Source organism: Ambystoma mexicanum, chromosome 5q, assembly GCF_040938575.1.
Source record: "Ambystoma mexicanum isolate Mex_15411 chromosome 5q, UKY_AmexF1_1, whole genome shotgun sequence".
Classification (NCBI taxonomy): domain Eukaryota; kingdom Metazoa; phylum Chordata; class Amphibia; order Caudata; family Ambystomatidae; genus Ambystoma; species Ambystoma mexicanum.
This window is the reverse complement of record NC_090933.1, coordinates 707,560,867-707,583,416: the sequence shown is the minus strand read 5'-3', so window position 1 is coordinate 707,583,416 and position 22,550 is coordinate 707,560,867. Positions and strand designations below refer to the sequence as shown.

At 49.0% G+C, this 22,550-nt stretch overlaps 1 protein-coding gene across 1 annotated transcript in view; it reads left to right on the top strand.

Moving 5' to 3' along the window:
• The window catches only part of TRAM1 (translocation associated membrane protein 1), a 519,069-nt gene that overhangs the window by 244,913 nt on the left and 251,606 nt on the right, over positions 1 to 22,550 (top strand). Inside the window, exon 4 of the mRNA XM_069621183.1 lies at positions 17,618 to 17,734. Within this exon, the coding sequence (XP_069477284.1) occupies positions 17,618 to 17,734 (117 nt within the window). The remainder of the gene's footprint in view (positions 1 to 17,617; positions 17,735 to 22,550) is intronic.

Here is a 22,550-nt window from a genome sequence, read left to right as displayed (position 1 = left end):
CCCTAGGGTCCTCAGACTCACACTGCCCTATTAATTCTGTCAGTTCAGGGGCTATGGGTTCAGTCATTGTTTTAGGCATAGGGTTTGGGCCTGGCTATAAAGCGCTTCTGCACTCTGGCAAGACTATTCCCAGGCAACACAGACTAATGGGCTCTGCAGGTCCCACAATGCCAGGAGACCCCAGGGCACAACAAACGGGCAGCAGTGAAGATTGCCCCAATGAAGGGGTGGCGACTAGCAGCGCTACACCCCAGTAAGGCCCCCTTTCATGGAGGGAAGCATCAACTGCAGGAGGACTGGTGTTGGGCCATACGTGGATGACATGCTGAATTCACAATTGGGTCTGGTGTACAGGAAATGCCTTGGATGAAGCTGGTCAGCCACATAATGATTCTGGGACAGTTCTGAAGGGTAACTGGACAAGTTGGTTGAAGCAGCAACAAGGGTTTTTGAAGATCAGTGTAGAAGGGCAGCACTTCTCCGGGACTGGACTGGAGGCAGTTCTGGTCATTTTATAAGTTAGTCTTTGGGATTTCAGTGGGCTTCTCCTTGTTGTAGGGGTTTTGGCTCCAAACGACTATCTGGGGAAACTGATGCAGAACTCCTCCTTTTTATACCAAATTTGAACTGGGTGCTGCCCCAGCCCACTGGCAAGGATCTGTGCCACTCAAACTGGCAAGGGCTGTCCAGTCATAGACAGTCCCTTGCCCCACATCTTCCCAGCAACAGATATCACCTAGTTGGAATGTCCCAACCCCACTTCTGGCCAGGATGCACACACCAATACTTTGCCCGGGAAACTTGAGATTTTGCCTGGGTAAGGTATTACCATTTAACATTCCCTAACCTAAGATGGCCAAAGGACAGGATGAAAAAAGCATGACACAGCTTTTTTGAGTATTTGTACTAAAAATGGAATTATGCAGTAAAGCATAAAAGTGCACCCCGTAAAAACAAGAACACCGGGTAGACATATATCCGCTGCCAGCAGCCAGTCTTGGAAACATCAAAAAATGTGACAAATAGTCTTGCAAGGAAAAAAGAAAAGGGATATGAAGTAACCCTGCAGCACTTAACGGTACGGTGATGTGTACTATGGTAAAACAACAAAGAAATCTAGCAAAGGGGGACATGAGGCCTGACCAGCGGTGCCAAGACAGATGAGCTGATCAAGGAAGGTAAAGCAAAAAGACTCTATCTGCCTCCAAAGATCCGGGACCACGTTCAAACCATAGCAAATGTTTGGGGTGGCTGCCATTGATGCCAAGGAAGGGAAACTGTAAAAAGACATTCTTTACCAACAACGACATATACAGAGAGGCCTTGCAACCTAGGTGTACCTTAAGGGTCTAGCAAAATCAAACACTTTAAAACATTCGGCTGCTACCCACTCAATGGTCTGCATATTCAAAGTTTCTGGCGTTTCTTCCGAGGCAGACGCACAGGATGTGAATTGTTTGTGACTCCAGAAACCGGGTCCCCAGTTTGGCCACATCTAGTGTTAGCTGCTAGAAGTGGTGTTCATATTGATGCCTTGGATTAGGATTTACCAGTTTGTGAACAAGTACAGAAAAAGCTAAACTGGCTTGTGCCTAAATCACGTTTAGGGCTTTCAGCCTAACATCAGTATTTGCCCCTCTTCTCTCAGTAGTCCTTTCAAGCTGCACTGTTGCACCGCTTTGTGAGTAACAGCAATAGTGGTGCTGTTGTGTGTCTGTGTCCGGCAGTTAGATCAGCACTTAAAGGACCGTCATTGTTGCAGGTCTTATGTCAATTAAACTATGCCCACCAACACCATTTATCTTGCAAGAACCTTGTCTAAGCTGAAGGCAGGGTGGACAGTCTTGTTGCATTTACTTGGAGGGTGTTCCAACTTTTATCATTACATCTACACTGGCAGTTACCCTAGGTTGAACCTGAGGCTCCCGGCGGTGCAAGTTTGAAACCTTCTGAAAAGGTGCAAGGTTGGATTGGTCTTTTGACATTCTGAGTGATTTTTAGTAATTGCCTCCCTCTAAATTTTAAGGTACTGCATCCATAACATCCCAGTTTTGTTGGCTTTGTTTAAATGAGAAGTATGTTAATTATTCAAGGGATAAAGGGTGCCTAAAAAAGGCACTGAGAATTGATTACCCCTCACTACTTCTACTCTAGAGAGGGTAGAGATTGAGTGATTATAGTCACACGCAGTTTAACATAGCACAAACATTTATCACTGAACACACAGACATGATTTTAAATTGGCAGCTGAAGGCGAACTCAACAAGGAGAAATTCATAAAAATGTAATATTAATCACATAAATGTTAAAATGAGAGATTCATACACCAATGCATCAAAAATGAGATGAACAACTGAAAGACAAAGAGAAAAAAGGAGTAATTAAATAAACCCTATTTTCAAAAAACGGTTCATGTAACTATACTGCCTATATTTAGACATTATTTGAGACATAGGGTGTCGACATGTTTTGGCCCAAAGACGAATTGGATATTTGCTCAAATGTCCATTCGAAGGTAAGTATTGTGGCCATCTTCAGGACAAGTGATTTCTTCATACTAGGTCTTGTATATGATGTAGATGAAACATCGTGGATCTAACTGATCCCTCTAGAGAGGGTGTATAACGCTCACCTGATTCCCACGGAGGCGCTGGTCCCGGCTGAACTGTTATAGTCTCTTCAATTGAGAAGCGTAGAGCTCGGATGACTCTCTGGACTGGGCTTCCTCTTATTGACCGTCTGGCTTGCAGGGTAAGGTTTCTGCAGGCAGAAGAAAAAAAGGTTAATGACCGTTTGGCTGGACTTCCTCCTCACTAATCGCCAACTCTCCGAAAGTCCAATGTCCTGGTGAGCTCTCACCTTAGGCGTATAAATACTGGGCTCTCCATCCTGCGACTTATGCAGGGGTGCGTGGGTTCCAGTTACGTCACTGGAGGTCCTCAAAGTCTTTTGTGGCCTTAGAAGTGGCACAGGTGCTGAGATGCCAGAAGGTGATGCGCCGTTACTGCACGAGCGGATGCCAGTAGGTATAAAGAGTTTATAGTCTTGAAGAGATGGGCACCTTTAATGAAGTCTTTGCATTGTCTTTTTCAGGTGCCTTGATGCTGAGGGCGTGGTCACTGAGAGCACGACACGTGCGGTTGTACGTAGGTATGGGAATTTCAATGACGCCTCAATAATGTCCCTTGTTTTCTGTTTTCAGGTCTTGAGATGTTGCGGGCGTTGTTCGTCCGTTGCCATTGCACGTGCGAAGTACGTGAGTATAATGATCTGTGACCTTATTATAGCACCTCTAACAATGTTCTTTTCTTATTTGCAGGTGTCGGGACCTTGCGGGCGTTTTCCCAGTCGCGGATGCACGTGGGGAAACACGTAAGTGTTAGGCTTTCTTGCAGTCTTTAATGGCACTTAAATAATGTCTTTTCTTGTTTTCAGGTGCCGGGCTGCTGCGGTTGAAGAGATAGTAATACGCGCACAAAAGCAGGTAAGAAAAGTAAATGCGGCCGCCTTCACCCGATTCCTACTTAACAATGTTCTTTGTCTTTACAGGTGCCGTTAGGCTGCTGAAGAGAAGGCCGCGAAGAATCCATGAAAGCACAGATGGATCAGGTAAGCGAGCGCGGCTGCGAACGTGTTGCAACTTGCTAACCTTTTTTTTTTTTTGAAAAATTTTTATTGGTTTTTCAAAACATATAACAAACAGTGCGTGGCATGGCGGTGTAATATGTGTAACACCCACACAAAAAAAAAAAAAAAAAAAAAAAAAAAAAAAAAAAAAACCCCAACAACCTCAACAATCCCTCCCCACCCGTTCCGCCCCCCTCCCCCCGAGACCACAGGTCAGTCCCCAATCATTCAATGTGCTCATGTGTCGAGCAGGGACTACCAGGACTGTTTGGAGTGCTGGCCGATGTCGCTGAACGGAGGAGCGGCTCAGTCAGTTCTACCCAGCGGAGAAGATCTGCACTGGAGTCAAGTTTTTGTACCTGGATGGCCATTTCCCAAGCCGCCGTCTCCGCGGCGACCCATCTCTTGAGATCGTACCACCAAAGGGCCTCACCAGGTCCTCGTGCGCTCTTCCAGCTCATGGCTATGCGCCTTTTTGCCGTTATGTAAATCAAGTCCAGGAGTCTATTTAGGGGCTTGTTCTTGGTGCTTCGCTTGTAAGCCCCCAGTATGCAAGCTGCTGGTTCGTGAATTTCGACTTCTATCCCGGCCAGCGCCACCCTATCTCGTACCTGGGTCCAGAACCTCAGGACCATGGGGCAGCTCCAGAACATATGGGTCATTCCTGCTTGTGGCGCATGGCACTTGGGGCATGATTGTGGCGAGGCCCCCTTGAACTTAGATATGGCGTCAGGTGTGAGGTAGGCTCGGTTCGTGATGTATAGCTGTATTAATTGGAGGCGTGCATTTCTGGAGGTCTTTTTGTGGTAGTGGGTAATCTTTTCCCATGCGTTGTCCTCGAATACAAGGCCCATTTCGCTCTCCCATCTCTTTTTGCATTTCAGTTCATTCGTTGTTGTTGCCTGTAACAGGGCCTCGTATATTCTGGAGGTTTCGTGGCCTCCCTCGGCTGTGTCCAGCAAGGTTTCGATGGTTTCATTCTCTGTAAATCGATTGTCTGCCTCAGGCCATCTCTTCCTTAAGGCCCGAGTTATTGCCCCGTGGAGCAAGAACTGCCCGATGGGCAGGCCCGTCGACTCGCAGAGGTCGGAGAATGTAGAAAGTTCGTGTTCGTGCATGAGGTCGCCCAGCGTCGCTACTCCGTGGGGCTCCCATACCGAGCGAGCCTCGGTGTGCCCCCATGAGGGTGTCGCCATGACTGCAGCGATGGGGATCTGTGGGGAGTACGGATCTCGCAGCCCCACAGCCTTACAGGCCCTCTTCCAGAGCTGGGTTCCCAACATGGCCAGGTATGGGTGACGTTGTGGAGCCCCCTTCCCGACCCACAACAAGTCTCTAAGTAGCAGTAGTGGCAGGGCCGGCTGGAGAAGTCTGGTGTCAGTGGTGGTTTCATCCGCCATCCAGTGCGTTACGTGTTTCAATTGGCTGGCCAGATAATATAGTTCGAAATTAGGGACTTTCAGTCCGCCCCTCTCGTAGGGTCTCTGGAGGATGTCAAGCCCCACCCTGTGCCTGCCTCCCTGCCACAGGAATTCTCTGCAGAGTTTGTTCAATTCTCTGAAAAAGGCTGAGGGGATGTTGTAGGGGACATTGGTGAAGCAATGCAGTAGGCGTGGGAGCGCTACCATTTTGAGGAGACCCGCCCTCCCCGCCACAGAAAGGGGAAGTTTGCCCCAGAAGGCCATGGAGTTGGTGAGTGCGTCCTTTGATCTGGCTGTGTTGAGGATGTGTTCTGTGTACGGGCTACGGTGTATGACAATGCCCAAGTATTTAAAGGACGTTACCTGCCACTGGAGAGCCAGTGGGGGCAGGGGTCCGCCCTCATTGCTGTGTAGCGCTGCGAGGGGGTAGAGACACGACTTGTCTTTGTTTATCTGGATGCCTGTGTGTTTTTGGAAGCAGTCCAGAGTCTCCAAGATGTAGGGCAGGAGATGCTCAGGGTTATTGAGGTAGAGGAGGGTGTCGTCCGCGTACATGGAGATGATGTGAGTCACTCCATCAAGTATAATGCCTCCCCCACCGTATTCCTGCCGGATGTACGCGGCCACTGGCTCAGCAGCAATGATATAGAGCATGGGAGATAAGGGACATCCCTGTCGTGTGCCTCTGTGGAGGGGCCATTTGTCAGAGTACGTCTTGTTGGTACGCACTCTAGCCTCGGGGTGTGTGTAAAGCAAATGGGTCCATTTAAGAAAGGCGGGTCCAATGCCCATCCTGGCCATGGTGGCGTACAACCATTCCCAATTAACCGAATCAAAGGCCTTGGTGGCGTCTAGTGATGCCACCGCGTATTTCTGGGTGTCATGCTCAGTGCGGTATATGATGTGGTGCAACCTGCGTAAGTTTTCAGTGATAGAGCGCCCAGGTACATAGCCAGTTTGGTCGTGGTGAATCAACAGGGGGATCACCTTGCGTAGCCTGTTGGCGAGGAGTGCCGAAAGTATTTTGCAGTCGACATTGAGCATGGAGAGAGGTCTATAGGAACCGCAATCTGTTCCATCTTTGCCGGGCTTCAGCAAGGGGATGATTACAGCTTCCCTCATGGAGTCAGGGAGTATGCCGCGTTCGAAAGCCTCATTGTACACTTGTGCCAGCAGCGGGGCGAGGGTCTCCTCATATGTCTTATAGAATTCCCCCGGGAGACCATCCATACCTGGGGCTTTCCCAGAGGGTAAAGATCTAATGGTTGCCTTGACCTCGTCTGGGGTGATTGGGTCTTCCAGGGTTGCGGCCAACTGTGGGTCTAGTTTGGGTAACTCTATGCAGTCTAGGGCGTCCTCGATCCCGGTGTCTAACGGGGGCGGGGCTTGAGAATATAAGTCCTGGTAGTATTCGGAGAAGACCATATTAATATCAGCCTGGGTGTGCACCGCAGTGCCATCTGGTCTGAGGATGTGGCAGATGGGGGTCCTAGGGGATTCCCTTTTGTACAGCCAGGCCAGGAGTTTGCCGGGCTTGTCTCCCAGGGCGTGTGTCCTTTCCGTGTGCTTGGCGTAGCTTAGTTTCCCCAGGGACTCCCAGTGTGACAGACAGGCTTGTCTCTGCGCTATTATTTCCCGTACCTGCTCGGGGGTCGGGTTCGCTCTATTCTCCAGCTCCCCCAGCTTACTTTCTGCTTTTGCCAGGGCGTTCGTGATGGCCTTTTGGGTTCCCCCTACCGCTGCCAGCATGTCCCCTCTCATGACCACCTTATACGCCTCCCAAGCGGTGCTGATGCGATCTACGCTGCCTAGATTGTGTAGCCAATATTCGTCTGTGCTGTCTTGTACGTGGTCCCTGAAGGCCGCGTCAAGCAATGCTTCTGCTCGCAGTCTCCATGTAGGGATAGGGGGTCTGGGCGGGTGTACCTCCCAAGTGACCGACAGGGGTGAGTGGTCTGATAATACTCTGGGTAAGTATTGTGCCTCGCTGAAAGTGGCTTGCTGCTCCAGGCTGACTAGCATGTAGTCCAGCCTAGTGTGGACGTTATGTGGCGGGGAGAAGAAGGAGTATTCCCGTCTCTCCGGGTTCAGTTCCCTCCACAGGTCGCTAAGGGACAGATTGGAAATCAGTTTGGATAGTATCTTGGCGGGGGGGGACGGGCGGGAGTGTTTGGTGTCTGACCTATCTTTGAGGGGGTCTAAAGTGCAGTTGTGGTCCCCGCCCCAGATCATGGTGCTGTTTGCGTGGGGGCATAGTCTAGAGCTCAAGGAGCGGAAAAAAGCTGTGGCGTCATGGTTGGGTGCGTATGTGCTAATCAGGCATAGGTCTCTTCCCTCCATGGTACCCTGCACCAGCGCCATCCTACCCTCGTTATCCGTTTTTGTGTCCGTGACTTTAAAAGGGACTGACGGGTTAATCCACACCAGGACCCCCCTAGCATATGAGGAGTAGGAGGATCCCACCAAGGTCCCCCGCCAGGTTTTGGCTAGCGCAGTCAGTTTAGCCTCCGTTAGGTGTGTCTCCTGAAGCATGGCGATCCCTACCTTGCATCGTCGCAGGTATGCTTGAATTCTTCGCTGTTTCACGTAGCTATTCATGCCTCTGACGTTCCATGTCATCACTTTCACTCTCTCAGCCATAGTCAAGGTGGTGTACTCTCACTAGTCCAGGTCCCGGTCGAGGCCTCATTGGAGGTGCTGTGGTATTGGAGGAGTCCTGCGGTCTCGGTGTGTCAACTTTAGGGATCCCAACTAGGGTGCGGATATCCGGCACCCCTTTCCCTAAGAAAAAACTTCCCCAACAAATAACTGGTCTAACAAGGTGCTCCTCGTCGTGACTGTCCCGTTTCCGCTCCCTAGGACCTGGCATGGTCTTCGGGTGCCCTACGGGTGGGTAAACGTACCCTGAAAAAACAGAAAAACACAAGCTCCTGGGGGGTTGAGGGAGCTAAAACCTCGGTGTTCCGCGTGGTAGGATCCCTTCAGCTGCTCCTGGGGTTGGATTGCAGTGTTCTTATGGTGCGGTATAATACAGTAGTCTTAGGTAGGTGTATCAGCGCGGCCTGCGCCTCTTGTCGTCTATGTCTGGTAGTTGCTGCTCGTCCATCCAGTCCCGGGCTTGTTCCGGTGTGTCGAATAGGTGGGCTCTGTTCTTGTGTATTACTTTCAACCTAGCAGGGTAAAGGAGCATGTATTTCAAACCAGCGGCCTTCAACCTGGCTTTGGTGTAGATGAACTGGGCCCTGCTCATCTGCACTTGAAAAGTGTAGTCGGGGTAGATGGCGATCCTGGCCGAATTTCTCAATATCTGGCCCCCTGACCGAGAGTACGCCAGGACGACCTCGCGGTCTCTGTAGTTTAACACTTTAGCAATCATGGGCCTGGGTGGGCCACCTGGCGGGGGCCTCTTGGCAAGCGACCTATGGGCCCTTTCGATGGAGAACCCCTGCGATAGTTTCTCTGCGCCGATTTCCTGCAGCAGGAGGTTTTCCACGTAGTTGGTGGGGTCTGGGCCTTCGATGCCCTCAGGCAGTCCGAGCAGCCGGATGTTATTCCGGCGGGCCCTCCCTTCGGCCTCTTCCACCTTGTTCTCGAGGTTTTTGACCGTTTGCTGGAGGCCTTCCATGTCATGGAGAAGTTGGGTGTTCGCTTCGGAATTCTCGCGTACTTGAGTCTCGAGTGCCTCCGTTCGATTAGCCAGGGAGCGGACGTCTTGGCGGAGGAGTCCCAGATCTATGGCCACTGCGTCGATTTTATTCACCATAGTCGTTTGGATTAGCTTGATGGCCTCCAAGAGTTGCAAGTTAGTGGGTTCAGGCGTCGCTGGAGTAGCGCTCGTGTCCCCTGCGGCAGTCGCCATGGTCGGGCACTCAGGGCTGGGGGGTTCGGGGGCTGTGTAGGCATCCAGGGTGGTCTGCCGCTGTTTAGACCTGGTCCCCCTCCCCGCTGACTTATCCGGGCAGGACATCCCCTCACCTCGCTGTGGAAGTTGCCCGCTTGATGTCCTCCGGCGCTCGGAGGGTTATGGTCCACGCTTCGGGCCCTCCCGCGGGGCGTCAAGCGCTCCGGCGCCGGTTCTCAAGGGCCTCCAGGCACCGCGGGGTGCGATACGGCCTGGCTAGGCCTGATATGGTAGTTCGTGGAAAGTCTTCGCGTTTCGGCCCGCGCTGCTTTTCTCGGTGCCCGGTGGGGGGGGGGAACTCCTTTCTGTAGCTGCCCGTTCCGAATGCCGCGGTTCCAGCACTCCGCCCCCCGTGGCGCAATTCGGGCAGGGGTGCGCAGCTCCGGTGGTATCGCCAACCGGGGCAGCGCGAGGTGGCCGGTGCACTCGCACTCGGTGTAGTGCGCGATCTCTGGGCCTCGGTTCCAGCCGGGCCTCCGTCCCCTGCGGTTCCGACAGCGGGGCCAGCAGGCGCCCTCGTCCGCCTCAGTCGATCACTCGTTTTCGGGCTTGGGGCTCCCGAGCCTACCGCAGGGGTGGCCACCGGGGGGTCAGCAGGGGCACCCCCTCGCCGTTCCGCTCGGCGGCGCAGGGCGGCCCTCTCTCGGATGGCTCAGCAGATGTGAGCCGCCATCTTGGCTGTCCGCGTCGTGGGGTGTGCGATCCTCTCAGCTCGGCTCCCGGGCTTCCACCCTCGCGTGTGAAGGGTCCAGGAGGTTCTCGTCGCCGCCGGCGGCTCTCGGGATGATTTGTAGGCGCTGAGGCCGGCTTAAATACAGGAAAAACAGCTTATCGATGGCTCATCTTGCGGAGCTTGCCGAAGTCGCGTCCGCTCTACATGGCGGTTGGCCACGCCCCCGCAACTTGCTAACCTTATGTTTCTTTTGCTTGCAGGTTCTGCCGGTGTCTGGATTCCTGGTTGGTAAGTATAGTTCTCGTGTCTTTCTTCCACAGGTTGCTGAGCTGGAGATGTCACTGGAATGCTGGAGCTGACTCAGTGAGCGTCCTGCTGCAGATGCAGAATAACGCGAAGCACGTTTTCCCAATCGGGTGTGGTTTAAATAGTGTTGGAGTGATTGGGTGTCTTCTTCCTCAGCCACGCCCAGGTAAAAGAGTTCCTGTGTTCCAGAGCTAAGGAGTGGCACCAGCCCCACCCCGGTAAGAAAGTAGTCCCAGTACAGGGAATAGTTTCTCCCAGCAGAAGGCTGGGGACTTCATCCTGCCAGCATTTGCAAAGGTGAGTATGCAGCATGGTCTGCTACAGGTAGGTCCACCCAAGCACCTTTGCAAGAATTATGAGCCTGGCGCCTCTGGCGCCGGGACTGAGGTTCCTTATGAGCCTGGCGCCAGAGGCGCCAGGACATGGTCCAAAGGGCCCCAATAGGGGTTTGCTGGAGCCGGGGACGAGGGTCGTGAGCCTGCTTCCGGGGATGCTGGGCTTGACTTGGCTTCTCGGGAGCAGTGCTCATGACAGCACCCCCCCCCCCCCCCAAGGCCCCTCCCAAACTTGTCTTCCCCGGAGGTCTTGGCCTATTGGGAAAAGTTCGGTGGAATTTTCTTACTAGACGAGGAGCATGGACGTGGTCAGAGGGTTCCCATGATCGTTCTTGAGGTCCGTAACCCTTCCAGTCGATCAGATAGTATAATTTTGACTTGATGATCTTGGAGTCCAGGATGTTTTTAACCTCAAATTCAGGTTCTCCATTTACTTGAATAGGCTCTGGAGGTTTATTCAGTCTGGTTCCAGGTTGCATAGGTTTTAGTAGAGATACGTGAAACACCAGATGTATTTTCATGTGGGATGGCAAACCCAATTTGAAAGCCACTGGGTTTATTATGGCTGTAATTGGATATGGTCCCAGATATTTTGGGTTGAAGGTGTGAGGTCCTTTAAGTGATAAATGTTTGGTGGATAACAAAACTTGATCTCCAACCTGGTATTGAGGGGCGTCTCTTCGGTGTTGGTCTGCTCCCCTTTTGTACCGTTCTTTAGCCTGTTGTAGGTGGATTGTCGCTTCTTTGAAAGCTTGTGTGATAGCATTGTGAAGTTGATCCACGGCAGGCGTTCCAAGATCTTGGGGCGGGTCGAGATTGGAGGTTCGAGGATGAATCCCATATAAAATGTAAAAGGGACTTTTTCCGGTTCCTGAATGGATCGAGTTGTTGTAAGCATATTCGGCTATCCAAAGGATATCTTTCCAATTACTTTCCTACTGCTGTAGCATACAACATAAATATTGTTCCAGAGTTTGGTTTGTCCTCCCGTCGGTCTGGGGATGATGGCTGGTTGAAAGTCTCACATTGATTTGAGCTAAACGACAGCAACTTCTCAAAGTGAGAGATAAACTGGCTCCCCCTATCTCAGATCAAAACCGAAGGGAAGCCGTGCAATCTTACAATATTTTCAAGGAATTCCCGTGCTAGAACTGAAGCTGAAGGTAAGCACTTTAGTGGAACGAAGTGGGCCATTTTAGAAAACAAATCTACAATTACTAGAATAGTGTTGTATCCGGAACAGGAGGGTAAATCGGTGATGAAGTCCATGGAGAGGGTATGCCAGGGATGTGGCGGGATGTCTAGCGGATGCAGGAGACCCACTGGTCTTTCCTTCTGACCTTTGTTTTGGGCACACACACCACAGGACATCACAAACTCCTTTATGTCTTTTCTCCATGACGGCCACCAGAAGTGTCTCTTGACTTTTTCCGAGGTTTTGGCAATGCCTGGGTGGCCCTCCATCAAGGAATCATGGTAGCAAGAGATTATCTGTTTTTGTAAATCGGCATGTGGTAGGAATAGTCGTCCCTGAAAATAAGGCAGGTCTTTTTTTATGATGAAGTCCTTTCCCTTCAGTTGCCAGTTTTGTAAGTCCGAAGGGGTCACAAGTTGTTTAACTTTTGCTTCGATATCTTCGATGGATTGTGAAGAAATCAGGCCCGGGATTCTCTGTTCTGGAATTATTGGCACAGGTTCAGGATTGACAATATTATCTCCCATTCCAATCCGGGAAAGGGCATCCGCTTTGCCATTATTGATAAGTAATTACAAAGTCAAATTCGGCAAAGAAAAGTGCCCAGTGAAGCTGTCTGGAGGACTGAGCTTTGGCGGTTTTCAGGTATTGTAGGTTTCGATGATCGGTGATTACCGTGACAGTGTGTTTGGCTCCAAGGAGATAGTGCCGCCAGGCCTTGAAAGCGGACTTAATTGCTAAAAGCTCTTTATCTGTGATGGTGTAGTTAATTTCAGGCGCCGAGAACTTGCGAGACCAGAATGCCATGGGGTGCAATTGGTTAGTTTCCGGATCTCTCTGTGATAGAACCGCCCCCATTGCTAAGCTGGAGGCGTCTGTCTCAACGATGTAAGGGAGATCTGGGCGTGGGTGTTTCAGTATGGGTGCTGAGGTGAACTTGGCTTTTAGCTCTTGAAAGGCCTGTTCTGCTTCTGTTGACCACTCGAAACGTTTGTTTTTTCTTAAGAGGACGATGATGGGCTGCACCACTCGTGAAAACTCTGGAATAAACCTGCAGTAAAAGTTGGCGAAACCTAACATGCTTTGGACACCTTTCACGGAAGTAGGTGATGGCCACTTGATGATAGCATCCACCTTTCTCGAGTCCATGTGGACTCCTTTGGGTGTCAGAATAAAGCCTAGAAATTCGACCTCCGTGACGTGAAAAACACATTTTTCGAGCTTAGCAAAAAGCTTATGTTGGCGGAGTTTTTCAAGGACGGCTCTAACATGTTTCCGATGATCTGCTTCTGAAGAGGAGTACACAAGGATGTCATCTATGTAGACTACGCAAAGATCTATGAGTTCTCTGAGGACATCATTCATAAAATACTGAAAAGCGGCTGGTGCATTGCATAGTCCGAAGGGCATCACTTGGTATTCAAATAGTCCATACTTGGTGCGAAATGCCATCTTCCATTCATCGCCTTCTTTAATCCGTACCAAGTGGTAGGCTCCCCAGAGATCTAGCTTTGTATAAATGCAGGCGTTCTTAACTTGGTCAAGGAGTTCCGGGATCAGAGGTAGGGGGTATCTGTTCTTTACCGTTATCTGGTTCAGGGCACGATAATCAATACAGGTTCTAAGGTTACCTTCTTTTTTAGGTACGAAGAACAGAGCCGAGGATGCAGGAGACTTTGATGGGCGGATAAATCCATTGGCCAGGTACTGGTCCAGATACTGTCGCAAATGAAGATTTTCAGGCTCGGTAAGCGCGTAAATTCTACTACAAGGGGGAGTGACTCCGGGTATCAGGTCTATTTGACAGTCGTAAGATCTGTGGGGAGGCAGGGTATTAGCCTGTTCCTTCTGAAAGACATCTTGGAATTCTTGATACTCTGGAGGCAATTGCGGTCCTTTGGATGTTGCTACCGCTAGGCCAATACTGGGTTGAGGATAACAAGTAGGTGCACACTCTGGGAACTGTATCGTCTTTGCTCGCCAATCAATTTGAGGATTGTGTTTCTCCAACCAAGGGATCCCCAGAATTATTTGCAACTGAGGGGCCTTGATCACATCGAACACGATTACCTCCCGATGTCCATCTTGGCCTAATAACGTCACTTCTGTGGTGGTATGGGTTACCGGTCCGGAGGCTATTTCCGTACCATCCACTGTGGTAATGACATCTTTAATTACCTTAGGACAAAGGGGTAGGTTCATCCTGGAAGCCATCTCGCGGTCTACATAATTTCCAATCGCTCCGCTATCAATGTATGCTTTAATGGCTAGCGACGATCCTGTCGTTCTGGATTTATGAGGACCATTGACATTATGAAGTGCGAGGTCAAAGAACTGGTTTTTACGCTCGGCAAGCAGACCTCTACACTTGTCGGGCGAGGTCGTTTCCCGGCTCAGGCTTTTCGGAATTCTTATCAGAAGCTCCCAGTGTCTTCTTCGGAGGTTTCACCGGGCAATCTCGGAGGAAATGTCCTGAATTTCCACAATAGAGACATAGCTGCAATTGTCTCCTGTCGCGTTCTTTCTGGGTTAGGGGACCCTTTACAACCCCTATTTGCATAGGTTCTACGGCTTAAACTCCTTTGGTGTGAGTTAGTGGCTTAGAGAATACTCGAGTTTCGAACCTGGAGCGGTCTGCCTTTCTGTTTTGCAGTCTATGATCCAATTGGACCACTAAATCAATGTACTCTGAACAATCTTGAGGGGGATTCACGACCTGGGCTAATACGTCTTTGAGTTCGCCACGCAAACCCCTGTGGAAAAGCGTGATCCTCTTGTCCTCGGGCCATCTGGTTTCTACGATTAGTCTGTTAAATGACGCAATATAAGCCACAAGATCCTGATTGCCCTGCCGTAGGGAAAGGAGTTCGTTGTCCAGGGCCTGCCCCTGGGAATGTCTTGCGAAAAGTCTTTCCATATTGGCCTGGAAGGTCTGGAAATTGCGAAGAATCGGGTCATCCTGTGTAACCAGAGGGATCGACCAATCAGCGGCGCTGCCGCTAAGATACGAAAGCACAAAGGCTACTTTAGTCTGATCAGTCGGAAAAGCAGCTGGTCTACAAAGAAAGTGCAATCGGCACTGATTTATGAACACCGCAAACCTCTTAGGGTCACCAGAGAAGCTTTCGGGCAGAGCCAAAGGCACATTTCCGGGCAGATTGATTGGAACAGGATTGGCTGAAGCCGCCGGGGTATAGGTCTCTCCTGAATTAGGTAGAGGGGTTTGCCCGGCTTGTGTTTGTAATAACTGTCTGGCGAGGTCATCAGTTCGTTCTTTGGACATAATCAATTCCCTCCTCAGGGCATTTGTTTCCTGGCGGGCAGCATGTACTTCGGCTCTTAATTCCCCTAGTAACTGGGCCAGTTGATCAGTGTCGGAAGTTTCCATAGCGCCTGGGTAGGAGGTTATTGGAGGGCTTCGCGTTCTGTAACGCTCACCTGATTCCCACGGAGGCGCTGGTCCCGGCTGAACTGTTAGTCTCTTCAATTGAGAAGCGTAGAGCTCGGATGACTCGCTGGACTGGGCTTCCGCTTATTGACCGTCTGGCTTGCAGGGTAAGGTTTCTGCAGGCGGAAGAAAAAAAGGTTAATGACCGTTTGGCTGGACTTCCTCCTCACTAATCGCCAACTCTCCGAAAGTCCAATGTCCTGGTGAGCTCTCACCTTAGGCGTATAAATGCTGGGCTCTCCATCCTGCGACTTATGCAGGGATGCGTGGGTTCCAGTTACGTCACTGGAGGTCCTCAAAGTCTTTTGTGGCCTTAGAAGTGGCACAGGTGCTGAGATGCCAGAAGGTGATGCCGCCGTTACTGCACGAGCGGATGCCAGTAGGTATAAAGAGTTTATAGTCTTGAAGAGATGGGCACCTTTAATGAAGTCTTAGCATTGTCTTTTTCAGGTGCCTGGATGCTGAGGGCGTGGTCACTGAGAGCACGACACGTGCGGTTGTACGTAGGTATGGGAATTTCAATGACACCTCAATAATGTCCCTTGTTTTCTGTTTTCAGGTCTTGAGATGTTGCGGGCATTGTTCGTCCGTTGCCGTTGCATGTGCGAAGTACGTGAGTATAATGATCTGTGACCTTATTATAGCACCTCTAACAATGTTCTTTTCTTATTTGCAGGTATCGGGACCTTGCAGGCGTTTTCCCAGTTGTGGATGCACGTGGGGAAACACGTAAGTGTTGGGCTTTCTTGCAGTCTTTAATGGCACTTAAATAATGTCTTTTCTTGTTTTCAGGTGCCGGGCTGCTGCGGTTGAAGAGATAGTAATACGCGCACAAAAGCAGGTAAGAAAAGTAAATGCGGCCGCCTTCACCCGATTCCTACTTAACAATGTTCTTTGTCTTTACAGGTGCCGTTAGGCTGCTGAAGAGAAGGCCGCGAAGAATCCGTGAAAGCACAGATGGATCAGGTAAGCGAGCGCGGCTGCGAACGTGTTGCAACTTGCTAACCTTATGTTTCTTTTGCTTGCAGGTTCTGCCGGTGTCTGGATTCCTGGATGGTAAGTATAGTTCTCGTGTCTTTCTTCCACAGGTTGCTGAGCTGAAGCTGGAGATGTCACTGGAATGCTGGAGCTGACTCGGTGAGCGCCCTGCTGCAGATGCAGAATAACGCAAAGCACATTTTCCCAATCGGGTGTGGTTTAAATAGTGTTGGAGTGATTGGGTGTCTTCTTCCTCAGCCTCGCCCAGGTAAGAGTTCCTGTGTTCCAGAGCGAAGGAATGGCACCAGCCCCACCCCGGTAAGAAAGTAGTCCCAGTTCAGGGAATAGTTCCTCCCAGCAGAAGGCTGGGGACTTCATCCTGCCAGCATTTGCAAAGGTGAGTATGCAGCATGGTCTGCTACAGGTAGGTCCACCCAAGCACCTTTGCAAGAATTATGAGCCCGGCGCCCCTGGCGCCGGGACTGAGGTTCCTTATGAGACTGGCGCCAGAGGCGCCAGGACATGGTCCAAAGGGCCCCAATAGGGGTTTGCTGGAGCCGGGGACGAGGGTCGTGAGCCTGCTTCCGGGGATGCTGGGCTTGACTTGGCTTCTCGGGAGCAGTGCTCATGACAGGGTGTGACAGTCGGTGAAGAAATCTCATCCGTCTTACAGAGTTATTTATTTGACATCCGAAGGCGTATTATCTGATTAGATCGTCAACTCAATGGCAAGGATCACCTTGTCTATGAATGACGTATTGTCCACACTAATAGATGTGTGCTGCTTGTGTACTGCTCTGTCTGCAGTTATCCCGAGGACCCACATGGGACGCTGCTAGACTCCTGACTTTAGTTGTAAAGATACAGGGGCCGTAGACTTGATTCTCTGTATTAATAAGAGAAGCTTAGAAATTTCCAGATCTGAGCTGTCAAGGAACCCTGGATAGACAGACTGCAATGGAGTGGTTCGCAGTCATGCAAAGTAAATATGCAGACCAAACTCGTACGAGGGAAAGATGAACACCTCTCAGACGGAGGAGCACCAACGTCCGCTGCATTTGGAAAAATAACACTAGCAGCACACATCTACAACTTTTTTAGATCCACAATGTTTCATCTACATCATATATAAGACCTAGTATGAAGAAATCACTTGTCCTGAAGATGGCCACAATACTCGCCTTTGAATGGACATTTGAGCAAATGTCCAATTCGCCTTTGGGCCGAAACATGTCGACACCCTATGTCTCAACTAATGTCTAAATATAGGCAGTATAGTTACATGAACTGTTTTCTGAAAATGGGGTTTATTGAATTATTCATTTTTTCTCTTGATTTGTCTTTCAGTTGTATCTCATTTTTGATGCATTGGTGTATGAATCTCTCATTTTAACATTTATATGATTAAAATTACATTTGTATGAATGTCTCCTTGTTGAGTTTGCCTTCAGCTGCCAATTTAACATCATGTCTGTGTGTTCAGTGGTTAATGTTTGTGCCATGTTAAACTGCGTGTGACTATAATCACTCAATCTCTATCCTCCCTAGAGTAGAAGTAGTGGGGGGTAATCAATTCTCAGTGCCTTTTTAGGCACCCTTTATTCCTACATATTATTTGTCTTAGTTGAGAATTGCTCCCCCTTTAACAAAAAATTGGGACTTTGCCAATCTTGTATTACTGTTAATTATTCAATACAGCTCACACCAATCCTTTTCTATCCTTTCCCATTCAGAAAATAAACAGACGTATGCACTTCTCCAAAACAAAACACAGCAAATTCAACGAATCTGGTCAGCTCAGTGCCTTCTATCTTTTCTCTTGCGTTTGGGGAGCCAGCATTATAGTATCGGTGAGTATGCTTTATTTGTGTTTTAGCATTGCATTTTCTTATTTTATATTTAATTCACTCTGCGTGCCTTCTGTTTTGCCTGAATGCAAAAGATGAGACTGCTTTACCACACCCTTCAGGTTTTACATGGAAGGCAATGTCAAGTTCTTTCATTGACGTTATTGCGTGCTTTTGAGTATATTGTCTTTTGAGTTTGGATCATTAACTTCTAATGTCTTACTACAGGAAGGGTGGACCTTGCTCTCTTGAGGATAACTTTTTCATCATAATTTGTAAAGCAGACCTTTTTTTATTTTTTATTTTTTTATTTTTTTTTTAAGTGTTTTGGTTCAGACATAAATTGTATAAACCTTTCACTCATACAAAAAAACAAAGACCGGACAATGACCAAAACACTTTTACATACAAAATTTAAAAGAAAAACATGCAAAACTTTAGTTTCCCTTCATTAAATCAGAATTCATAAGAACGTATGACATCAGTGCTTATTGTACACTGTTTTCCCGAGTAAGGTAGTGAAGACTTAGTATGCACCATCATAGTAGCAAGATTATTTTCAATAACAAGGCATGGAAGCCACATAAGGCCAAAATCAGCGACTGTCCCTGACCAGCCATTAAGCTTGTCCAGGTAAATGTATTAACACTTTCCATTCCCAGATGAGTGGCTTTCCTTTGGCAATGCTGGACAATCGGCCACCAGATGCTTGATTTTTTTTTTTTTTTTTACCGTGTTTTTACAAAATCTACAGCTCTGGCTGCTGGTGCCAAATCCCCACTTGCTTGTCCTTTCCAAAGTAGGGATCTGATTTAGCCTAAAACGTATAGTCCTACTTTTAGGACAGGGAAATATATGAATGTACCTACAAAGTTCTTCTCTTTTAGTGAGGAATTTGCTGTATTCAGTATACATTCTATATGTCCCCACCTGAACTGAGGAGATCGCCCAGTCGTATTTATGTAGCTTATTCTGGGCCATGGCCAAATTATAGGAAAGATCTTCTTTGGATGACCCTATCAAGGAAAGTGTTTCGCTCATTTCTACCTTTAACTTTGTGATGGAGGCGCCAGATTCTCTATGTTGCTCCCCCCATCCCCCAACTCTGGTAGAGAGACATAGCTAGTGGATTTAATCATTTGGCGTATTCCAGTGAAGTCCTTTTTTCAGTGACGAGACGAGCTTGGTGTTCGTAAAGTGCACCTTAGACTGTTTAAGCAACTTGGCACTAAACCAACAATACAGCACACAACTCGGAGTAGAAACAGCACAGTCTGATTGTGTACAGATATTGTTGACACTCGACTTTTTTGTCTCTCGCGTGTTTAGATTTAGATTTTCCTCTGTCACTTTTAAAGATCAGAATTTTCCTCGACGATGTCCTCGTCATCTACTCCCACAACACCCAAGACGGGGTTAAAAAAATGTCAGAAGTGTGGTAGGAAAATGTTAATAACCGACCCCCCCCCCCCATCGGAATTGCCTCTGGTGCCTCAGCCCAGACCATCAGGTTGACGAGTCCGGTTCCTGCCAGGCCATGTACAAAAAGGCTCTTGGGGGAACGTAGAGGTAAACTGGCGGGGGGAAGAAACCTATAATTCTTCCAAAAGACAAAAAGATTCGGATGAATCTAGTTGGAAATCTCAACATGAGTCGAGGAGGTCGAGCTCAAAGAGTTGCTCGGGTAAATCTTCCTAGTCTTTGACTAAAAAGTCAAAGTGACATCACAGGTCTTCCTCCTCCTCCTCCTCTTCTTCTGAGAGGAAAGTAACTTATCCATCAAAGCACGATTCCCCAGAAAAATAGGAGGCCTTTAGGGCTTCGATGCTTAAATATTAGAGAAAGCGGCCCAGACACCCTCGAAGTTGCCGCGTGGTGATCATGCCTCTACCCACTCTAAAAGTGACAGCGGGAAATCAAAATCTAAACACGCGAGAGCCGAAAGAGTCGAGTGTCATCAAGGGAAAGTTCCCCGATGCCTCGCACTAAGTCAAAACCTCTGGTGCATAAATCGGTGGTAGCGGAATCGCTGTCTAGACAAGTGGTCGACTGTAAATTGGTCGAAAGACATTTGGTCGAAAACCAAATGGTCGAATTTTTTTTAATATTTATATATGTATTTTTTAGGTTTTCGTTTAGGGAAAAAGGGTTTTTTAGAAAAAAAGGGGGTTTGGGGGGGACCCCCAAAAAAAGGTGAAAATAAAAAAAATTCGACCATTTGACTTTCGACCAAATTGGTTCGACCATTTGTCCAGTCGACCAAATTTTTTCGACCAAATGTCTGGTAACAGGCGGAATCGACATCGGCATCAAAGTCGAAACTCGAGACTAGACAGTCGACGACTACTGCGTTGAAGCCACCAATGAAAATGGCGTTGACGCCTTTAAATTTACCCAAGCCTTCTTCGACAGTATCAAAGCCACCTTCGAAAACGTTGAAGCCAGCATCATCATTATCGACTCCTTCAACGCCTTTATCGAGGCATTCATTAATCCCGATACCCAAGTTGATACCACCCTCTTTACCTGAAAGTTTTCCACCCTCAACCCAGAAAGGAATTTTCCAGATCCATGTCATCCATTTTTGAAGAACACTCCTCTGAAGAGGATGTCACTTCAGCTGGAGTTAGGTTTGGAACCAGTGAGGTCCCTGAAGAACTAGTGGACACAAATTCCAAAATAACAGATCTTTATGACTGTCTCCAAAATGCCAGTGGCCTAGACACTTCACCTGAAGTGGATTTTGAAAGGCCAGACCCTACAGTTCATGCGGATCCTAGTTATAGGAATCTTATTGGGAGGGTCATTGATGTTGTGGGTTGGAAGGCAGCTTCCCCAGATTTCAACCAGGATGACATGACAGATATCTTGAGTGAAGGTCCTCTAAAAGATCCTGTTCTTTCATTCCATAAAGCACTTCAAAAGAGGGTGATGGTAAATTGGAATACTCCCGATTCTATTTCGGCAGTAAACAAGAAATTTGTACCAAAATACAGGCCATCATTGTCAGATCTGGAATATCTATCTAAACATCCCTCCCCTGAAAGTCTAGTGGTTCAAGCTGCAACCTCCACTAGGCAATCAGCTTACCCATCAATACCATCAGACGGGGATTATAAAGATGACGCTTGGGCCCGGAAAGTTTTTACTTCGGGTAGCATGGCCCTTAAATCGACATGTCACTTGCACTTTAGCAAGATTTACATATACCCCGTGGGACTGCATGACATCAACGGTTGAACGCTTCCCGGAAGGTGACGAACGGGATGGTTTCCTGACTATAGTAAAAGATGGTAAAGAGGCTATGGAAGAATACCTTCAGTCAGGATTGGACACTGCGGATAGTGTAAGCAGGTCCATAGCATCTAGCACGGTCGTACGCAGGTTTGCATGGCTAAGGAAATCTGGCTTTGCACCTGATGTGCAGTCTAGATTACTTAATATGCCCTTTGACGGCTTGAGGTTGCTTGGCAGCAATGCAGACGAGAGCTTGGAGAAGCTGTAGACCTCAAAAGTGGCAGAAAAATCACTTAGTGCTGCTATAAGAAACACACTTACGCAGGCTCATCTTCTTGGAAGAGTCGCCCCTTTCGCTTCTACTCCTTTTGGAAAAGGGAGGGGGCAAGCCAGTCAGAGGCCAACAGAGAAAACCCTTTCGTGGTGGAAAAGGGAAAGGTGCTAGATCAGCCACAGCAGCGGCTACTACCTCCTCAGCCACTGCTGCAGCCGCTGCAAAGCCACTTTGAGGTCTTTACCCACAAAACCCAGTTGGAGGCAGAATCACTCGGTATCTGGACGAATGGCGGGCATTATGTCAGATGCCTGGGCACTAGAGTTAGTGACCCATGGTTACTGACTTCCTTTTCATCAAAGACCTAAAGATCATCCACCGGGAGCCAACTTTGTAAAAATTCCAGACCTGCTCCTTTGTGCAGGATATTTTAACCCTACTAGAGAAAGGTGCAATAGAACAGTAGCGGAGAGGAACAATGGTTGGTACTCCCCTTATTTTCTCATCCCCAAAAAGGACGGAGGATTGAGACCCATCTTGGACTTAAGAAACTTGGACAAGTTGAAGATGGTGACCCTTTCTCAGATCCTTCAGGCTCTTCAGCTTCAGGACTGGCTGGGTTCATTGGACCTTGACAAGGGGGGGTCCTGGGAGTCCCTCTGCCAGACATTAGTCCTGGTTACGAGAGACTTACCCAGAGTCTGTAGCTCACTATATTTCACAGAGAAGAAATATCCCAAACATCAGTCTTTGGCCTGCCCTGGGGCAGTCCAGCACCGAAATGCTAGGCAATTCTCCAATTCTCCTCTGAACAAGAGTACCAACAGCATCCCCAGACACGTGTTTCGGTCTGGTTGGACCTCATCAGTATGTAGGAGCTGTGCCTCTCTAAGAATAGTGAGCAAGGGTCCCACTCCATCCAAGGCCCACGACTGCAAGGCCATTTCCTGTTTCTTGCCTGTGGTCATTGCCACCCTCACAACCTAGGAGCAGGAGCTCCACGCCCAGGCCTAGCCACTGCAGGAGCAGGGGGCACCTTTCCTGCAGGCCGCTCGACCTGCACCGAATTTCTCCACCAGCCCTCTGGCCTGAGCGCCCACACCCGCGAAATCGCACCACGAGCGCCAGAGCCTCTACAAATGAAGCTACGCCGACGCATGGAGGAGGAAACAGGCTGCCGAGCCTGAAATAGTGAAAATCGCTATCTTTGTACCTGTCCTCCACTCAGGTACATTAGGACTCGCCACATTCAAAGATGGCCGCCCGCCCCTTTGTTATTAACCAAGGAGCCTAACCAGGCCCACATCA